This window comes from Ornithodoros turicata, chromosome 7 (assembly GCF_037126465.1).
Source record: "Ornithodoros turicata isolate Travis chromosome 7, ASM3712646v1, whole genome shotgun sequence".
In the NCBI taxonomy this organism is placed as follows: Eukaryota; Metazoa; Arthropoda; class Arachnida; order Ixodida; family Argasidae; genus Ornithodoros; species Ornithodoros turicata.
Window position 1 is genome coordinate 47,472,677 of NC_088207.1, and position 16,027 is coordinate 47,488,703.

The window sequence follows — 16,027 nt, forward strand, 5'->3', positions numbered from 1 at the left end:
CAGACACTGCACGGTGTCGAAAACTAAACGGGCAATAACTGGTTACGTGCATTAGTGACCTTATTTTATTTGCTTCGTATTAAGTTGTCTATTTGTACCAACATATTCTTCGTCCTGAAACTACTTCATGATTTTATATATTCTATACCATATATATGCGAATAAAATAAGTAGAATTCGTCCCTTAGTTTCGTCATTCCATAAAGCAAGGAACGCAAAGTGTGCATTCTCAACGTTCTGCGCTAAATAATGGAGAGGTTAAAATTGATCTTCGGCGTTGAGCCTGCAGAGCGGAGGTTTGCAACCCCACGTATCTCGGAAATCTTTCGAATTTCGAAGAGGAATGTTGACACTAAAAAGGAAGCGAAATAAAATACATTATGAGAAGCAAACCTCAAACTCCGTTAGGACGATATCGACACAGCGATAACTTTTTAAGGATAGTGATTTAACAATAACAATATAACGATAACGATATAGCGAAAGTGATAAAACGACATAGCGAAAATGGTATAACGATATAGCGCTAACGGTATAACGATAACGATATAGCGATAACGGTATAACGGTAACGATATAGTGATAACGGTATAACGATAACGATATATCGATAACGGTATAACGATACCGTCATAACGATAACGACGTAACACACATACCGGTAACGAGGGGGGCTGAAGTCTCCTTTTTCAATCACCTCATCTATGTGTTCCTCAGCGTGAATCTCGCACTTTCCCTACGGATCGAGATCACCACGTGAAAGGCACAAAACCGGCGCATGCTTATGCGTATATCGTACCAGAGTATAATAGATGTAGTACAGTTGGCTTGCTGTGAACTGTTGGAATAATGTTCTTCCACCATCCGGAGGTTCAGGGACTGGCTGTATGAAGTGGAAGGGGAAGGACGTGTAAGCGCACATTATTATCACGACATGTCAATGCTTACGGGAGGGGATCGTATTGTTGAGAACATATCACGATTGTCAGTTAGAAACGTGCTGTCCGCATTCAGCTGCAAAACAAAACAGTTATGAGAACGCACGGTATGCACATAGCACGACTCAGAATATGTTTTCAAACGACCTTATAGCGTTGGTTCAGCTTCCTTCAACTAGGTGCTCACCCGTAGTCTCGTAACTTTGTCTACTTTTTGCTTGTACTGTTTGATGACACATTCCTTGTAAGCAGTGAACGATGTGTGAGCGTTGATGTGCTTGGAAGATTTCGATCGCTCATTCAGTGCTGAGAAGGGAATTTCAAGGTTATTGCGACGACAGCCACATTCGTCTAAACAATGCAAAACGTATACAGCACGGCTCTATCAAGCACTGTTTCAGAGTGATCTACGCTTTGCTTGATAACATGAGCTATGCACACAAAACTAACTATGTAAGGTAGTAAGGTAGGTAAGGTAGTTTACGATTTCTGTTCACTTTTCAGGAACGTAACGGAAGCCGGCGCAGCTGGTTCTTAAAATCGATTACGAAATCGAAATCACCCTTCGACTAGTGAGTATACCACAAGTCCATCCAGTTGGTTGCTCTACTGGCACTTCAGTCATGTAAACAGAATCTGAGTCACGCTGCAATTCCTACTGTTTTGATTACGGGGTTCATACATTTCGCATTGGATTACGATACTCATCTAAATTTATAAACTATATCTACAGAACACAGTGTCCTACGCGCGCTGAGTAGATGCTGGGCACGGTATCCCGCGGCCCTGGTAAACGTTTATAGGCCCCTACCATGTGGAGTCAGGCTGCTTCGAACGAAGAGTTATAAAATCACCTACCGAATTTAGTATTACTATTTTGATTAGTGTAATGAACGGGTTTTCGTAGTAGAGGATCTGTTACAGTGTTTAAATACCGTACTCACCAATAGCAGTAAACAAGGGAGCCAGGGCATAATGGAACTTCCAGAACAGAAACGCTGCGTACATAATGCTAAAAATACGTTGACGTAAGCTATAGAAATCGGGGTAAGGTCGTAACATACTGCAGACACAAACCTGGAATCATCGTGCAGAGGTATAGAGTATGTGTCCTCGATATCAAAGATAGACATCGGAATGTCTGCAAACAGGAACAGTACGATACACGTTACATTAGGAATGCTTTAACCTGGCTGGAGGTACCGGTACAACGTTCCTCGCTTTTGAATATACTGTGAATGCGTCCGTGTTCATTACTGTGTCTCATCGGTTCGCGCACATGGATTTTAAAACCCGGAGTTAGCACAGCCAAGCGAATATGGCTATGCGGAGCGCGAAGGTGTGTCAGCAACTAAGGCGAATAGCAGGAAATGAATGAGCAAACACAGAAAATAAAATACAAGGGCAATTCATTCATCGATGTGTAGGTCCATAAATTTCCATAGCTTTATGGGACCATGTGACAGTGACCACGTGACCCAAAATTTACCGCCAAGATGGCCCGAAAATCGTTGACTCTGTACTGTATAGATGTAACCTAGTTAGTGAAATAAGGAGAACTTCCCTCAACCTCGGCACACTAAGGCAAATCTGAGAAGGGTATAAGGACTGTGACAATTCTGAAACTGTGGAGCCTTGGAGTTCATCAATTTCATGTAATCAATCTTTGAGCGTTCCGAAAAGCGACACTCACATAGAACATTTTCGTGGGCGTTGAAAGAAAGCATGGTGTCAAATACGCTTGCGTCCCACCTATATGAATAAGAGTTCATGAGAAAACACTGGACGTGCCTCACGAGGGAAGACTTAACTTTTCCAATCTGGACCTCATACTTTTGTTCAGATACAACTGCCACATGTTGCTCTGGATGTTCGCGTGGAGTTTGATGAAGCTGCCGGATGTCAGACCTTTGAGTGCCTGCACGATACAAGACGTGCGCTTAAAGGAGAAGCTGTAGCGTGCGAGCATCAAGAAATGACGCACTTTTACTGTGATCTCTATACGTTATGGTTTAACGTGACGTAAACTAAATCATGAAGCTTTTCCTGGCTTACACATTGCCTGAGGCACACAGTGCACTGTAACCTACAAGACCACGAGGTCAGTTCTTGCGACACGCCGTCAATTTCCGTCACTCACTTCTGGCGTTTACATTCGTATTCCACTTTGCCAATTTATTTTATACAATATTCTCAGTATCCAGTATGCATGCGTGATTTTATGTTGCACGCCGATGATGCAGAGCTGGACTACAATTAACCATATTTGCCTGAATTTTTCAGTACCAGCATCAGTACCATTGTCAGTTTTCCTGACAACATGACACTTACGTGTCTGTTGAAGAACCATCGTTCCTTGAATCTTTGTAGCCAAGACGGCAGAAAGCGTTTCACCTTCAATACGCTAAGCTGGAAGATGTTTAATGACACTTGAAACGTCTTTCGTCAGTGTACCCGTGGACAGAACAACCTACCGTGTGATTAATCATCATGACATACGAACTGCTACTTCCCCACGGTGATCTTGCGGCCAGTTGAACGACGGAATCTGTCATAGCGTCCACAAAGAGATGTTTCTGTACGAAGACGCGAAGAAAAGTTGGCGTTACAGCGTGCATCTCGCTTCCCAAACCTCGCATTCTTACCATGCCTACATCAGTGCTGTTGAAATAGTGCTTGTAATAGCTGAAGAGCAAAAGCTCTGGTAACAGCTTCTCCACGAGTCGCAAGCAGACGGTAGGTCGTTCCCACGACTTCTGGCGCCAACCAGTCATGGACTCCATCGTCGCATGGGTGAACTCATCGCGTCCCAGAGATGACATTGCAGATAGGTACACAAGGGCTCGAAAACCGAGGTAGTTCATCAAGCTTGCACTTCAAGGGAAAGAAAGCAAGAAGACGTCATCTGCACGTGTCCTCCGCTCAATTTATGTATAGTATACAGTTCTGGACAAAAGTCTACGGAATACGCTCTGGCGCATTCCGTCCTCAGGGTGATGCGCTAGCAGCGAATAGGGCCGTACGGACTTACAGACATGTGCTTAGGTAACGCAGTCACCTGTTTCTAAGTCCGTACCACAGGGGTGGCAACCAATGTATTGCTCCGTATAGACGAAAGCGTGCTGGGCGAACGCAATGCATCCTGGACAGGTCCTGGTCGCACGTCACAGCAAACGTCGAGGCACACGTGACCTTAAAGATGGCGGCGTCCGTGATCGGCGGCCAAACAGTTTGTAAACAATGCGGTTGTTGTTTCTGCGCAACGTTTTGGGTGTCTTTCGATCACGGTAAGTATTTTTATCCGATAATCTCGCAGTAAAACGCGCAGTTTTGCACATAAGGCCTCGTACTATTGACGACTTCCAAAGATGCGATGACGACCGCGCGTTGAGACTCACTGAGCCGATGCGATGTACTTAAACTAAGGAGAAATGGGGTTCCATGTTGCGGAAGAAGCACCGCATAGTTTACGTTGAATACGTTCATCTCTTGGCGTTATGACGACGGAAATATGTCGGTAAGCGGCAAAACGACATCTAAACAAAGTCACATGACCTCAAGATGACGTTTTTTTTATGACGTGCGACCAGGACAAGATGGCAGTTTTGTCAAGCACCCGCTTGAGGGCAGTTACAACAATGGCGGGTTTGTGTCACCCCTGTGGTCCGTACGATACTAGAGTCATTAAATAGGGGTACAGAGTATCGCATTCGTTTTCCGCGCCTGAGCCGCTGTTCGGTGTCCGCGATTGGGCAAATCGTGTCACGTGCTTTCTCTTTCCAAGAACGCGCCGTCCATGTTGAGGCCCCTCCATCCAAAACCGGCGTAAGTGAACTGTGGAACACTTGAACGTATGGGACATGGGAACACGAGGAGCCAGGGATATTAGGTAGTTAAGCATGGTTCACACTACTGCGTTTCATTGCGTGCGGACGCGGGCGAGCGTCGGTTACCGTGGCAACAGACACGTGCGAGGTCTTTCGCAGCATACCATTTTATTTACTCGCTATTGATTAAAAGTAATGGGAAGCAGATTTATACTTAAGGTGAGTCTGCCAGCATTCGTGTGGCTACATACTGCACGTGCCGCAGGTGTATAGGACTGCGGATAATTTCGACCACCTATACACTAAACAAAGCTATTTACAAATACTAGTACTGTTTTGAGCGTTCAAAAGTTCACAGAGGGACCTATGCCCATTCCGCCGTATAGAATGCTATGTATACGCACTAGTTCTCTGGCTGGAGAAGTGATTGAAGTACTTCGATAAACGCAGGGTGCTTGATCGCGATGCTGGCGTCCATGCTGAGGGTTGTGATGTCCTGTAGAAAGGCTTTGATTGGCATCACCAGGGTGTTCATGCTCATCAGTGGCTGAATTGTGGTCTGTTGAAAAATATAGGTGCGTTCTTCTTTTCTGGATGCAGCCTAAGGATCGGAACACTGCATAGCTCAGTGGCACAAAGTAGGAGAAACAATGTGTATGAGTTGTATTAGAAAAACGAAAGTCGATGCAGATGATGCGCGAAAGCACACAGTATTACATTCTATCGACTGTAAGAGTGCGGTATAACATTTTGTTCACAAAGCATATGATTTGGTTTTCAGCTCTGCCGAAAATAGAACTTCCGCGATACGATGTTTCGCTACTTTCCAATCCTAATAGACGATTTTAAAAAGATGCGCGCGCCACCAAGCGCGCGGCGCAAAGCAACATGGGAACTTGGAGGGGCACTCTCCTGTCGTCTGCTTCGGTTATGGTTTATCCGGCTGGGACACTACTGCTGCTGAGCACACCGGGAACGTTGTTGTTCTTCTACCTCCGCCTCTGGTCGTCTCGTAATGTTTTAAGGCGCTCTAAGTTCCCATGAGCCTTTGCGTGCCACCAGGTGGCGCTTGCTTTTCTAAAAAGGCCTATTGAAAATTGTGCTACGGTCCGAAAGCTCTCAGATTTACCTTAGCAAGACTGCAGGATATACTGAAGATGGCTTCCTGTATGTCGATTATGCCAGTGATGTTAGATGTCAATATGAGTATGGCCGCCTTGACGAGCTCAGAGTACCAAGTGACTTCGCGCGTTGGGCTGATGGTGTTGCAAGATCGTAGAAGCAGGTCAGGCTCTTCTATCTATAAGAGCAAATTGACTGAACAAAACATATTACACTAGTGAGCATACACTCTAAGCATACTCTAAGCATTTCGGAAGAGCTGCATTGCAACCACATTTCTATTCCAACCAGTTTTACCTTTTGGGTATAACTGCAGAGTAGAAACAAACTACAGAGTAGAATCTGTCGTTCTACCAGCTTGGGTAGGAAACTCTACCATTTTCTCTTAGAGCAAACGTGAGAGAGAGGAGCATGGGAAAGGGTCGCCATCGCTTATACCGGCGGGGTAGAAGTTGCGTGTGGATTTGCACAAAATGGTAGAAGTACTGCCCTGCTGCAACTTTGGGTAGGAAATTCTACCTTTTTTTCTTAGAATGTAGGACAAAAGGGAACCAGACAAAAACGTTGCCGACGTTCTTCGCGTCCATTTATCTTCTCTGCTTTCAATACCGTAAAAATTGATTGATTGAAAAAAAAAAAAGAGAAGTTGACAAGTACAAACACTTATGCTTAACATTGTTATCAAGTTTCTTTATGCAAGATATGTCATTTGTTGTGATCGTAGTAGTAGTTGTAGTTTGTGCCGTACGCTGAAGTAGTGTCTTGAATGGTCATCGGCGACCAGTGACACTAGACCGACTCCAAAGAGCACGTTTAGGCCCAGTTGTCGAGCGAGGGCAGCTGTGATTCTTGCAACTGTGCCCTCGGTGAAGTGTTCGCGGCTGTTGTACGGCCAGCCCACCAGTCCAAGGTCTTCAACTAAACGACGAAGCACCGACTTTGAAGTCGTGGGGCTTTGCTTGTCTGCGTGAAAACAATGTATGACGTTAGAAACTGATGTGACTGAAAAACGTCAAAAAGAGTCGCAAGGTGGCTGCGAGGAAACCTTTACACAGTTTGGGAAAATGAATTCATTTTGTAATGCATTACCATTACTCGTTACAATTTTGAAAGTTGATTCATTACATTACTCATTACTTCTTCATGCTTTGTAACGCAATCAAGTAATGACATTACTGAGTACTACTTATTAGTAGTTATACTTTATGCAAGATCGCTACTTGTGAATGACTTCAAGAGATGAGAGCAATATGCATAAACTGAATGAGCAACCATGGGTAATTGCAACGTTGAAGTAGTTCAAGGGACCCAACTTGGACCCTGTCCTCCATCTTGATGACCTGGTCGGTGACAAATGTGGCCGGGAAAAACTAGATTGGACATTTCCCTTGCCTGTGACAGGCACAGTTCATAACTGTTGGATTTAGACAATACCCGACTCTTCAACCCAAGCAGAGAGTAATGCCATTCCCCGGCCAAAAGCAAAGGCAGTCCATTACTCATTACTCACCCATAAAATGTAGTGCATTATCATTACTGATTTACCGAGATGTAATGTACTATACCGACACTATGCATTGTTCCCCATCTCTGTCTGGATCCACCCCTGAAGTGCAACACCATGGACATGGACATGGACACGGACAGTCGAATGGTCGTGTATGCAGGTCTGCATTCATACCTAACACGCAGCTGTCCCACGCTACCTTGTGTGCCCATCCTGCTTCCTTGTTCCCTGAAAGGTAATCTTTCCAGGTGATCGTGTCATCTTATCTAATTTTTTATCTGACCTCTCTATTCACTAACCTGCAAGCACACGTAGCAACTTATCTTCGACGCTCTTGGCAATGATAATGTCTTGGCTGATGGGTGACGTCACGAACTTGACGTTGCCAACCAGCTTAAGTGTTCTGCTGAATCTAGCGCACACAAACTCGTAGAAGTCGTTGCAGGGCGCTTTCGTCGAGCTTATAAGCTGCTTCAACCTAGCCACTGAAGGAAGGAAAGGAAAGCATTCGTTCGGGCTCATGTTAAGCTGTCCAGATATGACCTCGGTGACAGAATGAAAACGGCTCCAGCTCAAATTTTTAACGCAGAATACGTTCTCCAAACATGTAAGTCCGTCTGTGACGGTCTCCTGTAAAGCGTGCTTTCACGGCATTGACGTCAGGCATCCAGGAGAAGCATGCAAGTAGTATGCATCTCCCCGGCTCCTCTTTGCGAGCTGGCATATTCATGGTGCGTTGTTGCAATGGAGTGTGATGATAGTAAAGCGGGCGCTTCAGGCATTCTTCATTCAGTAATTCATTGCAGGTTAAAATGAAGACTGTCGAAACAGAGCGAACGAGACGACAGCGACTAAATGAAGCGACCTAGGCGTGATGCTGCGTACTACTAAAGCCACCACAAGCCTATTTTCTGCATCCCTGGTTCAAACAACCCGATGTGCAAATCACACAGCCCCAAACGCGTGCAAAGACGTTTCAGCGGTGTAGTGACTACTACCAAACGCGAGAGTACTTCACCATCCGACCCTCACGAAGTTACAAAGGCCGTGCAAAAAAAAAAACATTGCATGTACATTGAGTTTGTCTTTCGCTACCGAATCGCGTATTACAGTATGATGGAATGCAATATGCACACGTGCAAATTTCGTTGAGATACCCAAAAGATATTTCAATGAGTGAATTGCACAGTTTAATTGCGCACATTGTACGGAGGCTTTGCAGTTCTGTAGGAGCACACATTTCTGTTCATTGCCATTCATGCGCGTACTTCGAAGTTCAAAACAAAATTTTATAAATGATAGTCAGAAATTGGCAAAACATGCGATAACATTAGGAAACACGACGGCGTTTCACTCATTATTATTGCTAGTTTCCTGTCCAGAGGAAATAAATTTGCAAAAATTTTATTCGCTCACCTTCACCGGCACATACGGTACACTTGTCGGTATTCGGCAAAGCTATAGTGGTATCCAGAAAGGGAAAGAGTGATCAGAACGGACGTCTAGCAACCTCTTTGGTGCTTACCGAAGTGAAGCGTTCGATTTTTTACGTTGACCGGCGCTAGGTAATAAGTGCATGAATTCAATGTCGAGTACAAATATCATGCAAATATTAGCAACCTACAGTTACCTTCAATATTACTGGTATCATCCGTTTCGTTCAGCGATATTAAGGAAGATGGATCTGTAATGTGACAGTATATGACAGACAAGGACGCAAATTGCCTGCAACGCTACAACGTTATGTTTTAAAGATTCGAGTTCAAAGGTTACCGAATATTTGAAGTTCAATTGCTGGTTCTGCTCGTCGCCGTGGTGTTGATCGAACACTATGCACGCTAGTTCTCGGTGAGTCTGCAAAGTTTCCGCGCAGAAACAGCGCGACCCTTAGAGAACTATCCCTGGCACAGCGTTCAGTGACTTACCGTTGTAGCTGGTAGGCGGCGAGGTAACTGCATCTGAAGTGACATCGTATGTGTGTAGTAGACGTCATTTGTAGGCATGCTCAGGGATCGGAAACGAAACTGAACTCGAACCGAAAACCGCTGACAACTCGTATTTTTCGCTGAACTGATACAAACTTTATTTTTTTCTCGCGTTGAACCGAACCTGAACTGAACCGAAATAAATTTAGGCGGTTACCGGTTCGCGAAACGGTTATGACGTAATGTGCGTTGTGAGAGATCGAAACCTCGATTTACACAGCGGTTTGAGCCGCGTTAGCAAACAGATTTGAAACCGAAACTGAACAAAACAAAACTACAACCCAAATGCACGAGGCATTTCCTCGTCGCTGCTATTGCGTTCATTCATTTGTGCTAGTTTTGAGGGCGTTCTTTTGGCCTTCCTCGTACGCGATCTTTGTCGTCCAGCAACCCCAAGTTTTCATTTTGGGCTGTGAAAATAACGGTCAGTCCCTGACGAGGATGTAACAGGTTGTATATATACGATGAGTGAACATAGAGAGTACAGTATGCTACAGTAACGTCGCACCTGAAACGCAGATCTGTAACACGCAGTGTTGCTGTGTCACCACTGCTCTGTCGGCAACAACAGCAACAAAAGTACGTTTGTGTTGTTTGAGAATCGTAAGGATGTGCTTGCTTTTAACGCATGGCAATCGCTCAAAATTCACTTTCCTCAACCGGTTCGAACCGATATTTTGCGCTGCTGCGGAGCTGAACCCGAAGCGAAAGAAATAACGGTTCCGATCCCTGGGCATGCTACGGTTAATTTTACGAGATCATCTTAGTGTTAGCAATCTCTCAAAGCATGCTGTGATAATCTGGTGATGCAGAATGTTAGGAATCGAAAAGCCTTAGGACGAGAGCGTTGATATTTCGAACAGGTGACTCTCGCCCTGAGATCCTACATTTCCTCTAACATGTATACTAGAGGCTTCGGTGTTACGTCGAGTTTCCGTATACCCATCTTTAGTGCTGTACCCGTGTGCTTAGTGTTACATTAAATAGCCTATTTAATACCGAGAAATGCGATAAATTATTCACATTGAACATAAAAGATAAAACAAAAACGTCACATATTACCTGTATCGCCATCCGCGGCGTACGTTGCGTCTGCAACAGAACTGCGTCAGTGCATGCCCCATAAAAGTGTCCCATTCAGTTATGCAGTTCGTGGAATTACACGTACCCATCAGCTCGCTATATATTTTCTTCCAGTCGTCGTTCTTCCCAAGGCTTGCTGCTCCTGCATTAACCTGGTACAATCCTACACAGAGGGAAATTCGTTTCTTCTTTACAGACGCCATAGTTTATATAATTTTTCATGTGATATTTTTTTTTGAGTCGGCAGTGGCAGTTTAAACATTCTAAAGGACCTCAGGCACGACGGCAACCACAACGACCACGATAACTCTCATGTCTAGCTTTGCACGAAATGGTGCAACTTGTGCCTGGGTATATTCTGGCACACAGAATTCAGTCTATGGTCACCGATATGCACAATTTGCCTCTACGCACAAATATAACGCAACTGTTGTCGGCAACATTACCGAATGACATTCTGGAATTCGTGGAAGGCTTGGCGTCATCCAGCTGAAGAGCTAAAGCAGAGGGAATAGAATAATTAACGGCTAAACGTCTTGCCAGCGCCGATGAACTCAATCGTTACCGTGCCAGCAACTTGCACAACTTGCACACATAGCAATATAGCATAGTGCCTATAGTATAGTTAGCAATTAGGAAGCACGCGTTAAAGGGGTTGCGACACTTTGCCCAAAGCTTTTCCGAATCAATGTAAACGTTGGTTATTCGCACGGACGTAAACATGTATGCCAAGCTTTACAGCAAAGGGGGCAATGCACGCGAAGGAGATCGTCACCGCGAAGACCGGGACTCGTCCGGCTCTGAAATCACAGCAGGCGTCTCGATCGGTGAGGCGGCATCAGGCGACGTCATGTGCTTTCGACAACAAATGGGGATGGCCGAGGCTCCTCAGGGGGGTTAGTATGCGTCCTGGGCCGACTTCAGGGGGAACTGTGCCGACATTAGTCTGGAAAGTCTGCCGGAAAACCCAGGGAAAACCTCAGACAGCACAGCCGGCGGGGTTCGAACCTGCGTCACCTCCCAGTCTCGGCGTGGAGAGCGATCATCCTAACCACTATGTCACCGGAGCTGGCCCCAGCCTACATGACGCAAAGTGTTGCAACTTCCTTTAAAGGGGCACAGAAGTGCACAAATTTCTCCTCGCGGATTGCAAGACGCCATTACGTTGACATCAACACAAAAGGAATGCTGGATATTTCGGCTGCGTCATTCATGATTTATGAGGGAAAGAAACAGCAATGTACGCTTTCCCTCTCCCCTCCTTCTCAAGAAGCCCCGCAATGCGGAGAGGCCTCGGATTGATCTCTCCAAACGATCTCCCGCGATGATTGGACAAATCGTTTGCGGGGACCAATGAGAGCGCGCTCCGCATTGTCAGGATTCTTGAGAGGGAGAGGGAAAATTGCAGGTTCTCTTCCTCATAAATCATTTTCTTCATTTTCTCACTTTAATGCCCCTTTACGTTGACAGAAAGGAAAAGGCCGCAGGCAGACAAGCTGGTACATACCGAAATAGGAACCCCGAGAGACACGACATTCAATTTCAATTCAATTCAATTGTTTATTTCCCATTCAGCGATGGGTGGGGCCGAGCACAAAAAGCCGCAAGGTGCAGCTTGGGCATAAGGGGGCATAGTAAAATATTGGTAAATATAAATAAAATTATAAGGGCGACACGAAATACTAATAAAAGAAATTGTCTCGTGTATAATTCCGTGTCTCTCGGTTCCATTGTACGCGCGCTAAATCTCAAATTCAATTTTCTTTTTAATTTCGTGTTAGCGCCGCGAAGCAACTGCGGCTATGAGCGGCGTACAGATGTGGACAGATGGAGAGAGCTAGGACAGCAGGAAGGAGTAAGGGACAGGGGGCTCAAATTCTCTACCTCAGCACCTTACAGTTCGAATACTTACCTAATACTGCGTCTGCATCATTAAGTTCAATTATCATATTAGAAGTGTACCACATATGCGCTCGTAATATGATGATGATGATGATTATTTGAGTTTTATTGATGCCAAGGCTACTCGGGCTATGGTGCGCCAAACTACAAAGCGCTCGCAATTAAACAATAGTGCATCGTACGCCATCACCTTTGCGTACGTAAGGGACACTGCACGAAGCCTTCTTTATGTTTTGCGCGTGCGCAGAACCACCAACGCTATCCCTTACGTACGCAAAGGCGATAGCGTAAGATTTACCAAAACTCACTAATATAGTTTCCAGTAACGTACCGTATTTCATAGCGGACGTATTGTCTTCGGCTTCGCGTTGAAATCCTATGGGGGGTAGTGCGTCTGTAGTCGTGACATCTTGAAGGGAAAACATTCGGTCGGTTGGACCCTTTTCTTGTGACAAGCAATTGATACGCACGTAAAAATGAATCTCTAGTACAGTGGTTCTCAGTCGTGCATGTGTCAAGGAGCCCTTCTGGGCTGTGATGGGGGCCGCGTGGAGTGGATCCCTTTAAGGTCCACACGCAGGCACGAGCACAAGCTATACATAGCTATATATACTGCTTGAAAACTGAGATAATTTAGTATTTTTATTACACAAGTAGCAGTGAATGAGTGAATAGCTTATGAGTGCATTATTTTTCTTACCAGTGAGCCGTAGCGTGCACGGAGCTATGTTACTAATAGAAAGTGTCATACCTGTATCTGCATGCGGAAGACGCGCGCGCAGGTGTAGTAAGCTCACCGACAAGTGAGGACCTCGCGAGCACCCTTGAACCCCCATGGACCCCCATTTGAAAACCACTGCTCTAGTGCATTCTCTGATAAATGTGCGAATCCTAAGTATAAAAGCTTCGGAAGAGCACTCTATACGAGGAGTAACCTCTAGCAGCGTGAAAATCTACTTCGGTTTCTGTCATTGCAACACTTATCAACAAACATCAGCTGTTGCTTTACTAACTTGTCGAATTTCCTCCGGCTGTAAAGCAAAAAGAAAGCTGTAACTGTTCCCTTGTAGAGCGAATTGAGCAAGCGCAACATATCGGATTATTATAGTTAAAGTAACTAAAGTGGTAACTATTTGCAACTCACGGTTCGGGTCTGCTGGAACGAGGTCAAAGTATTAAACGTATACAATTAAATTAATTAATGAATGCCTTCTTCCTCACCTGGCGTTGGGGCCGGATCGTTTCTGTCCTGTGTTGATTTGGTGGAGAAACTGACGTCGGTTGCTATAACCATCAAAAGCAGAAAATGTAAATAAATACCCTTTAAATGCAGCTGGGAAAAATTTCGTTGCAAAACACATTGCCGTTCGCCAAAAAGTTCACATTTATAATCCGTGTTTGCTTTTTGGGTATGCTATGTTATCAGGGCGCGCTGCCCATAAAGGCTTGCGCAACACATGAGTTTAACCTGCGTATTCGAACCAGACGACACGCAGTGTCCTCACGAAAAAGTTACGGGAGTGTTCCTTACAAGATGGTCCCCCTGTCACGGGTGCCTCTGCAAAAGTTGTGTAATAACTAATGAATGACTATATAATCATTACCAATCTGAAGATATACCTATGATTACCAATCATAACCAATTTCATCAGAAATATATCAGAAGGCGACCGCGCAAAATCCGCATCCCATTCGCCAAAGCGCCCTGAAAAATCAATCGTCTGTCAACCGTGGAAGCGCGGCCTGAACCGCTGTCGTGACGTAAAGAGCCCCGCGTGACGTAGCACCAGCATGGAAAGGAGCCGTGAGGGTACCACGTGAAGGGCTCTTCCATCGGGTCTTGCTGCGTCACGGGAGATTGGGGGGGGGGGGGGGGCGAAGGGTTTCTAGAGGGCGCGTTGTAGGTAAGTTTTTTATGTGTTTTTGTACGAAGGTCGCCTGGTGTCTGCTTTACAACCCGCAGCAGCAGCAGAGAGAGAGAGAAAAAAAAAAAAGAAACGGAAGAGGTTTTCACTACTCCTTTAACAGGTGTCGGAAGGTCGTGCAGACAAATTATTCATTGCAGGTATAACGTCGAGTTGTGCATGTAGGAACTCCGAGGGCGGTTTCGAAGTTGGGATGAGAAATGCACGGACACCGTAGTCCAAAACAACGCAAAAGTTAGCGTACTTTCCGCACATTGCGGCGCACAGGTGGGTACTTCGATATTCGCAATCAAGGCACAATTTGGGGAAGTGCCTCGAAGGTACGGTACTTCACTTGTGCACTATTACTCTGAGACATGAACAACGGCATTAAGGGTACGTACGCTTTGCGTTCTTCAAGAGCATGAAAATGCCGAAAATCGCTGCTGCCAGGAGGCAAATGCCAATGACTACGACGACCACCACTCGAACAACGCTACTTTTGCCACCAGCATTCTCGTCTGAGCTTGACACGTCAGCCATGCGGGACATGCTGTTGAACGAACATCAATAGCAAGTTTTGCAGACCTTGAACGGGCAACAACCTTTACTCCATCTTACCTATAGTTCGTAAAGCCGTACTCTGCTCCAACAAGGTCCCTGCAGATACGTCAACATGAAAATAACTGTGGAGTGGCTGACTACTTATCACGGTAAGGAGAACCATTACGTACTTTTGTTGGCCCGAGTCTCCCATGCCGGTATGTCAGGATTCGACCACGCACGGGATGCCTCAGTGCAGGACTAACAGCGAAAAGAGGAAAATCGTGCAACGTGCAACGAGAATGACGCGTGCGGCTTACGGTGATTTTTATATAGAAACCAAAACTGAATCAACCCAATCAACGCCTCAGGCAAGACAAAAAGAAAGAAAGCGCGACAAACAACCACACAATCAAAATTTGTCATTTCTGTGATACTTCATTCAACATTTTTTTTTACTCCGTTCTATTCATTTTCAACGTCCTCATCCTCCATCCAATGCTCTATCTTCGTAATTCAGTGCCATCGACATCGAGGTTACCATAACGAATATGGCGGCGCCCACATCGAAGCAAGCGTAGGCGCACTGCCCGACGTGAATTCGTCAGTTTCATTACGTGTAACCCGAACTCCTGAGTCAAACAATTTACCGAGCTCAAGTACGTGAGGTCCGTAAACCTTTGCGTCTAGGAGGCTTTGTGTGCATTGTGAGAGTCGTAAAGTGTTTGCGTGCAAAACCACTATATCAATAAGTTATCAATTTACGGTGTGCTTTAGCGATTAAAACCAGGTATGACAACATCGGCAGAAGAACACAAAGAGAAGATGAAGTTTGACCCCGAAGAGTATGAGCTTCGGAAAAGGCTCCCGCCTTATCTGTCACGTCGTAAGAACGACGTGTACGTGAACACGAAGACTGACTTCAAGGGGCAGCTCGAGCGCTGTCGGAAGCTTGTCACCTCTGGACATCGTGAAGTTTTCATCCATGGCTTAGGAGCTGCAGTGAACAGAGCTGTGAACATTGCTCTGCAAATACAATCGCAATTTCCGGGCTTGATTGACGTCGACGTCCGCACGTCTTCCGTAGAGTTAGTGGATGATTTCGAACCACAAATGGACGACTTGGAGCCGCGGACACAGACACGGCAAAACTCCGCAGTTCACATACGTTTGTTTAATTTTTCACAGCCAGTACAAGTTGAATAAATTGTGCGTA

The 16,027-nt window shown here is 45.4% G+C and overlaps 1 protein-coding gene across 5 annotated transcripts; it reads right to left on the bottom strand.

Moving 5' to 3' along the window:
* Positions 1–60: 60 nt before the first annotated feature.
* On the bottom strand, positions 61–15,071 carry LOC135401328 (uncharacterized). Of its 5 annotated transcripts, none has more exons than XM_064633669.1 (33): positions 15,003–15,071; positions 14,890–14,928; positions 14,673–14,821; positions 13,896–13,922; positions 13,586–13,648; positions 13,509–13,520; positions 13,378–13,395; positions 12,696–12,773; positions 10,909–10,959; positions 10,548–10,625; positions 10,442–10,471; positions 9,320–9,352; positions 9,168–9,248; positions 9,025–9,078; positions 8,920–8,955; positions 8,811–8,852; positions 7,694–7,879; positions 7,569–7,634; positions 6,636–6,850; positions 5,895–6,065; positions 5,170–5,366; positions 3,584–3,812; positions 3,413–3,514; positions 3,270–3,347; positions 2,750–2,856; positions 2,632–2,690; positions 2,016–2,079; positions 1,883–1,950; positions 1,126–1,244; positions 949–1,014; positions 800–883; positions 660–736; positions 61–352 (listed from the first exon to the last, which is right to left on the bottom strand). In XM_064633669.1, the coding sequence occupies exons 1-33, from the start codon at positions 15,023–15,025 to the stop codon at positions 259–261; spliced, it is 2,796 nt and encodes a 931-aa protein (XP_064489739.1). In that variant the 5' UTR covers positions 15,026–15,071; the 3' UTR covers positions 61–258. The 5 variants fall into 5 exon arrangements, with proteins under 5 accessions (XP_064489739.1, XP_064489740.1, XP_064489738.1 ...); XM_064633670.1 differs by having other exon boundaries at positions 7,569–7,622; positions 9,019–9,078; XM_064633668.1 differs by having other exon boundaries at positions 9,019–9,078.
* Between the last annotated feature and the right edge of the window lie 956 nt (positions 15,072–16,027).

Excerpts from the sequence above, each read along its gene's own strand:
- LOC135401328 (XM_064633668.1), bottom strand. The coding sequence starts at position 15,025 with ATGGGAGACTCGGGCCAACAAAA. Across the intron at positions 7,880-8,810 it reads TACCGTATGTGCCGGTGAAG|TGGCTAGGTTGAAGCAGCTT; the intron begins GTGAGCGAATAA and ends TCCTTCCTTCAG. Across the intron at positions 353-659 it reads TTCAGCCCCCCTCGTTACCG|TGTCAACATTCCTCTTCGAA; the intron begins GTATGTGTGTTA and ends CTTCCTTTTTAG.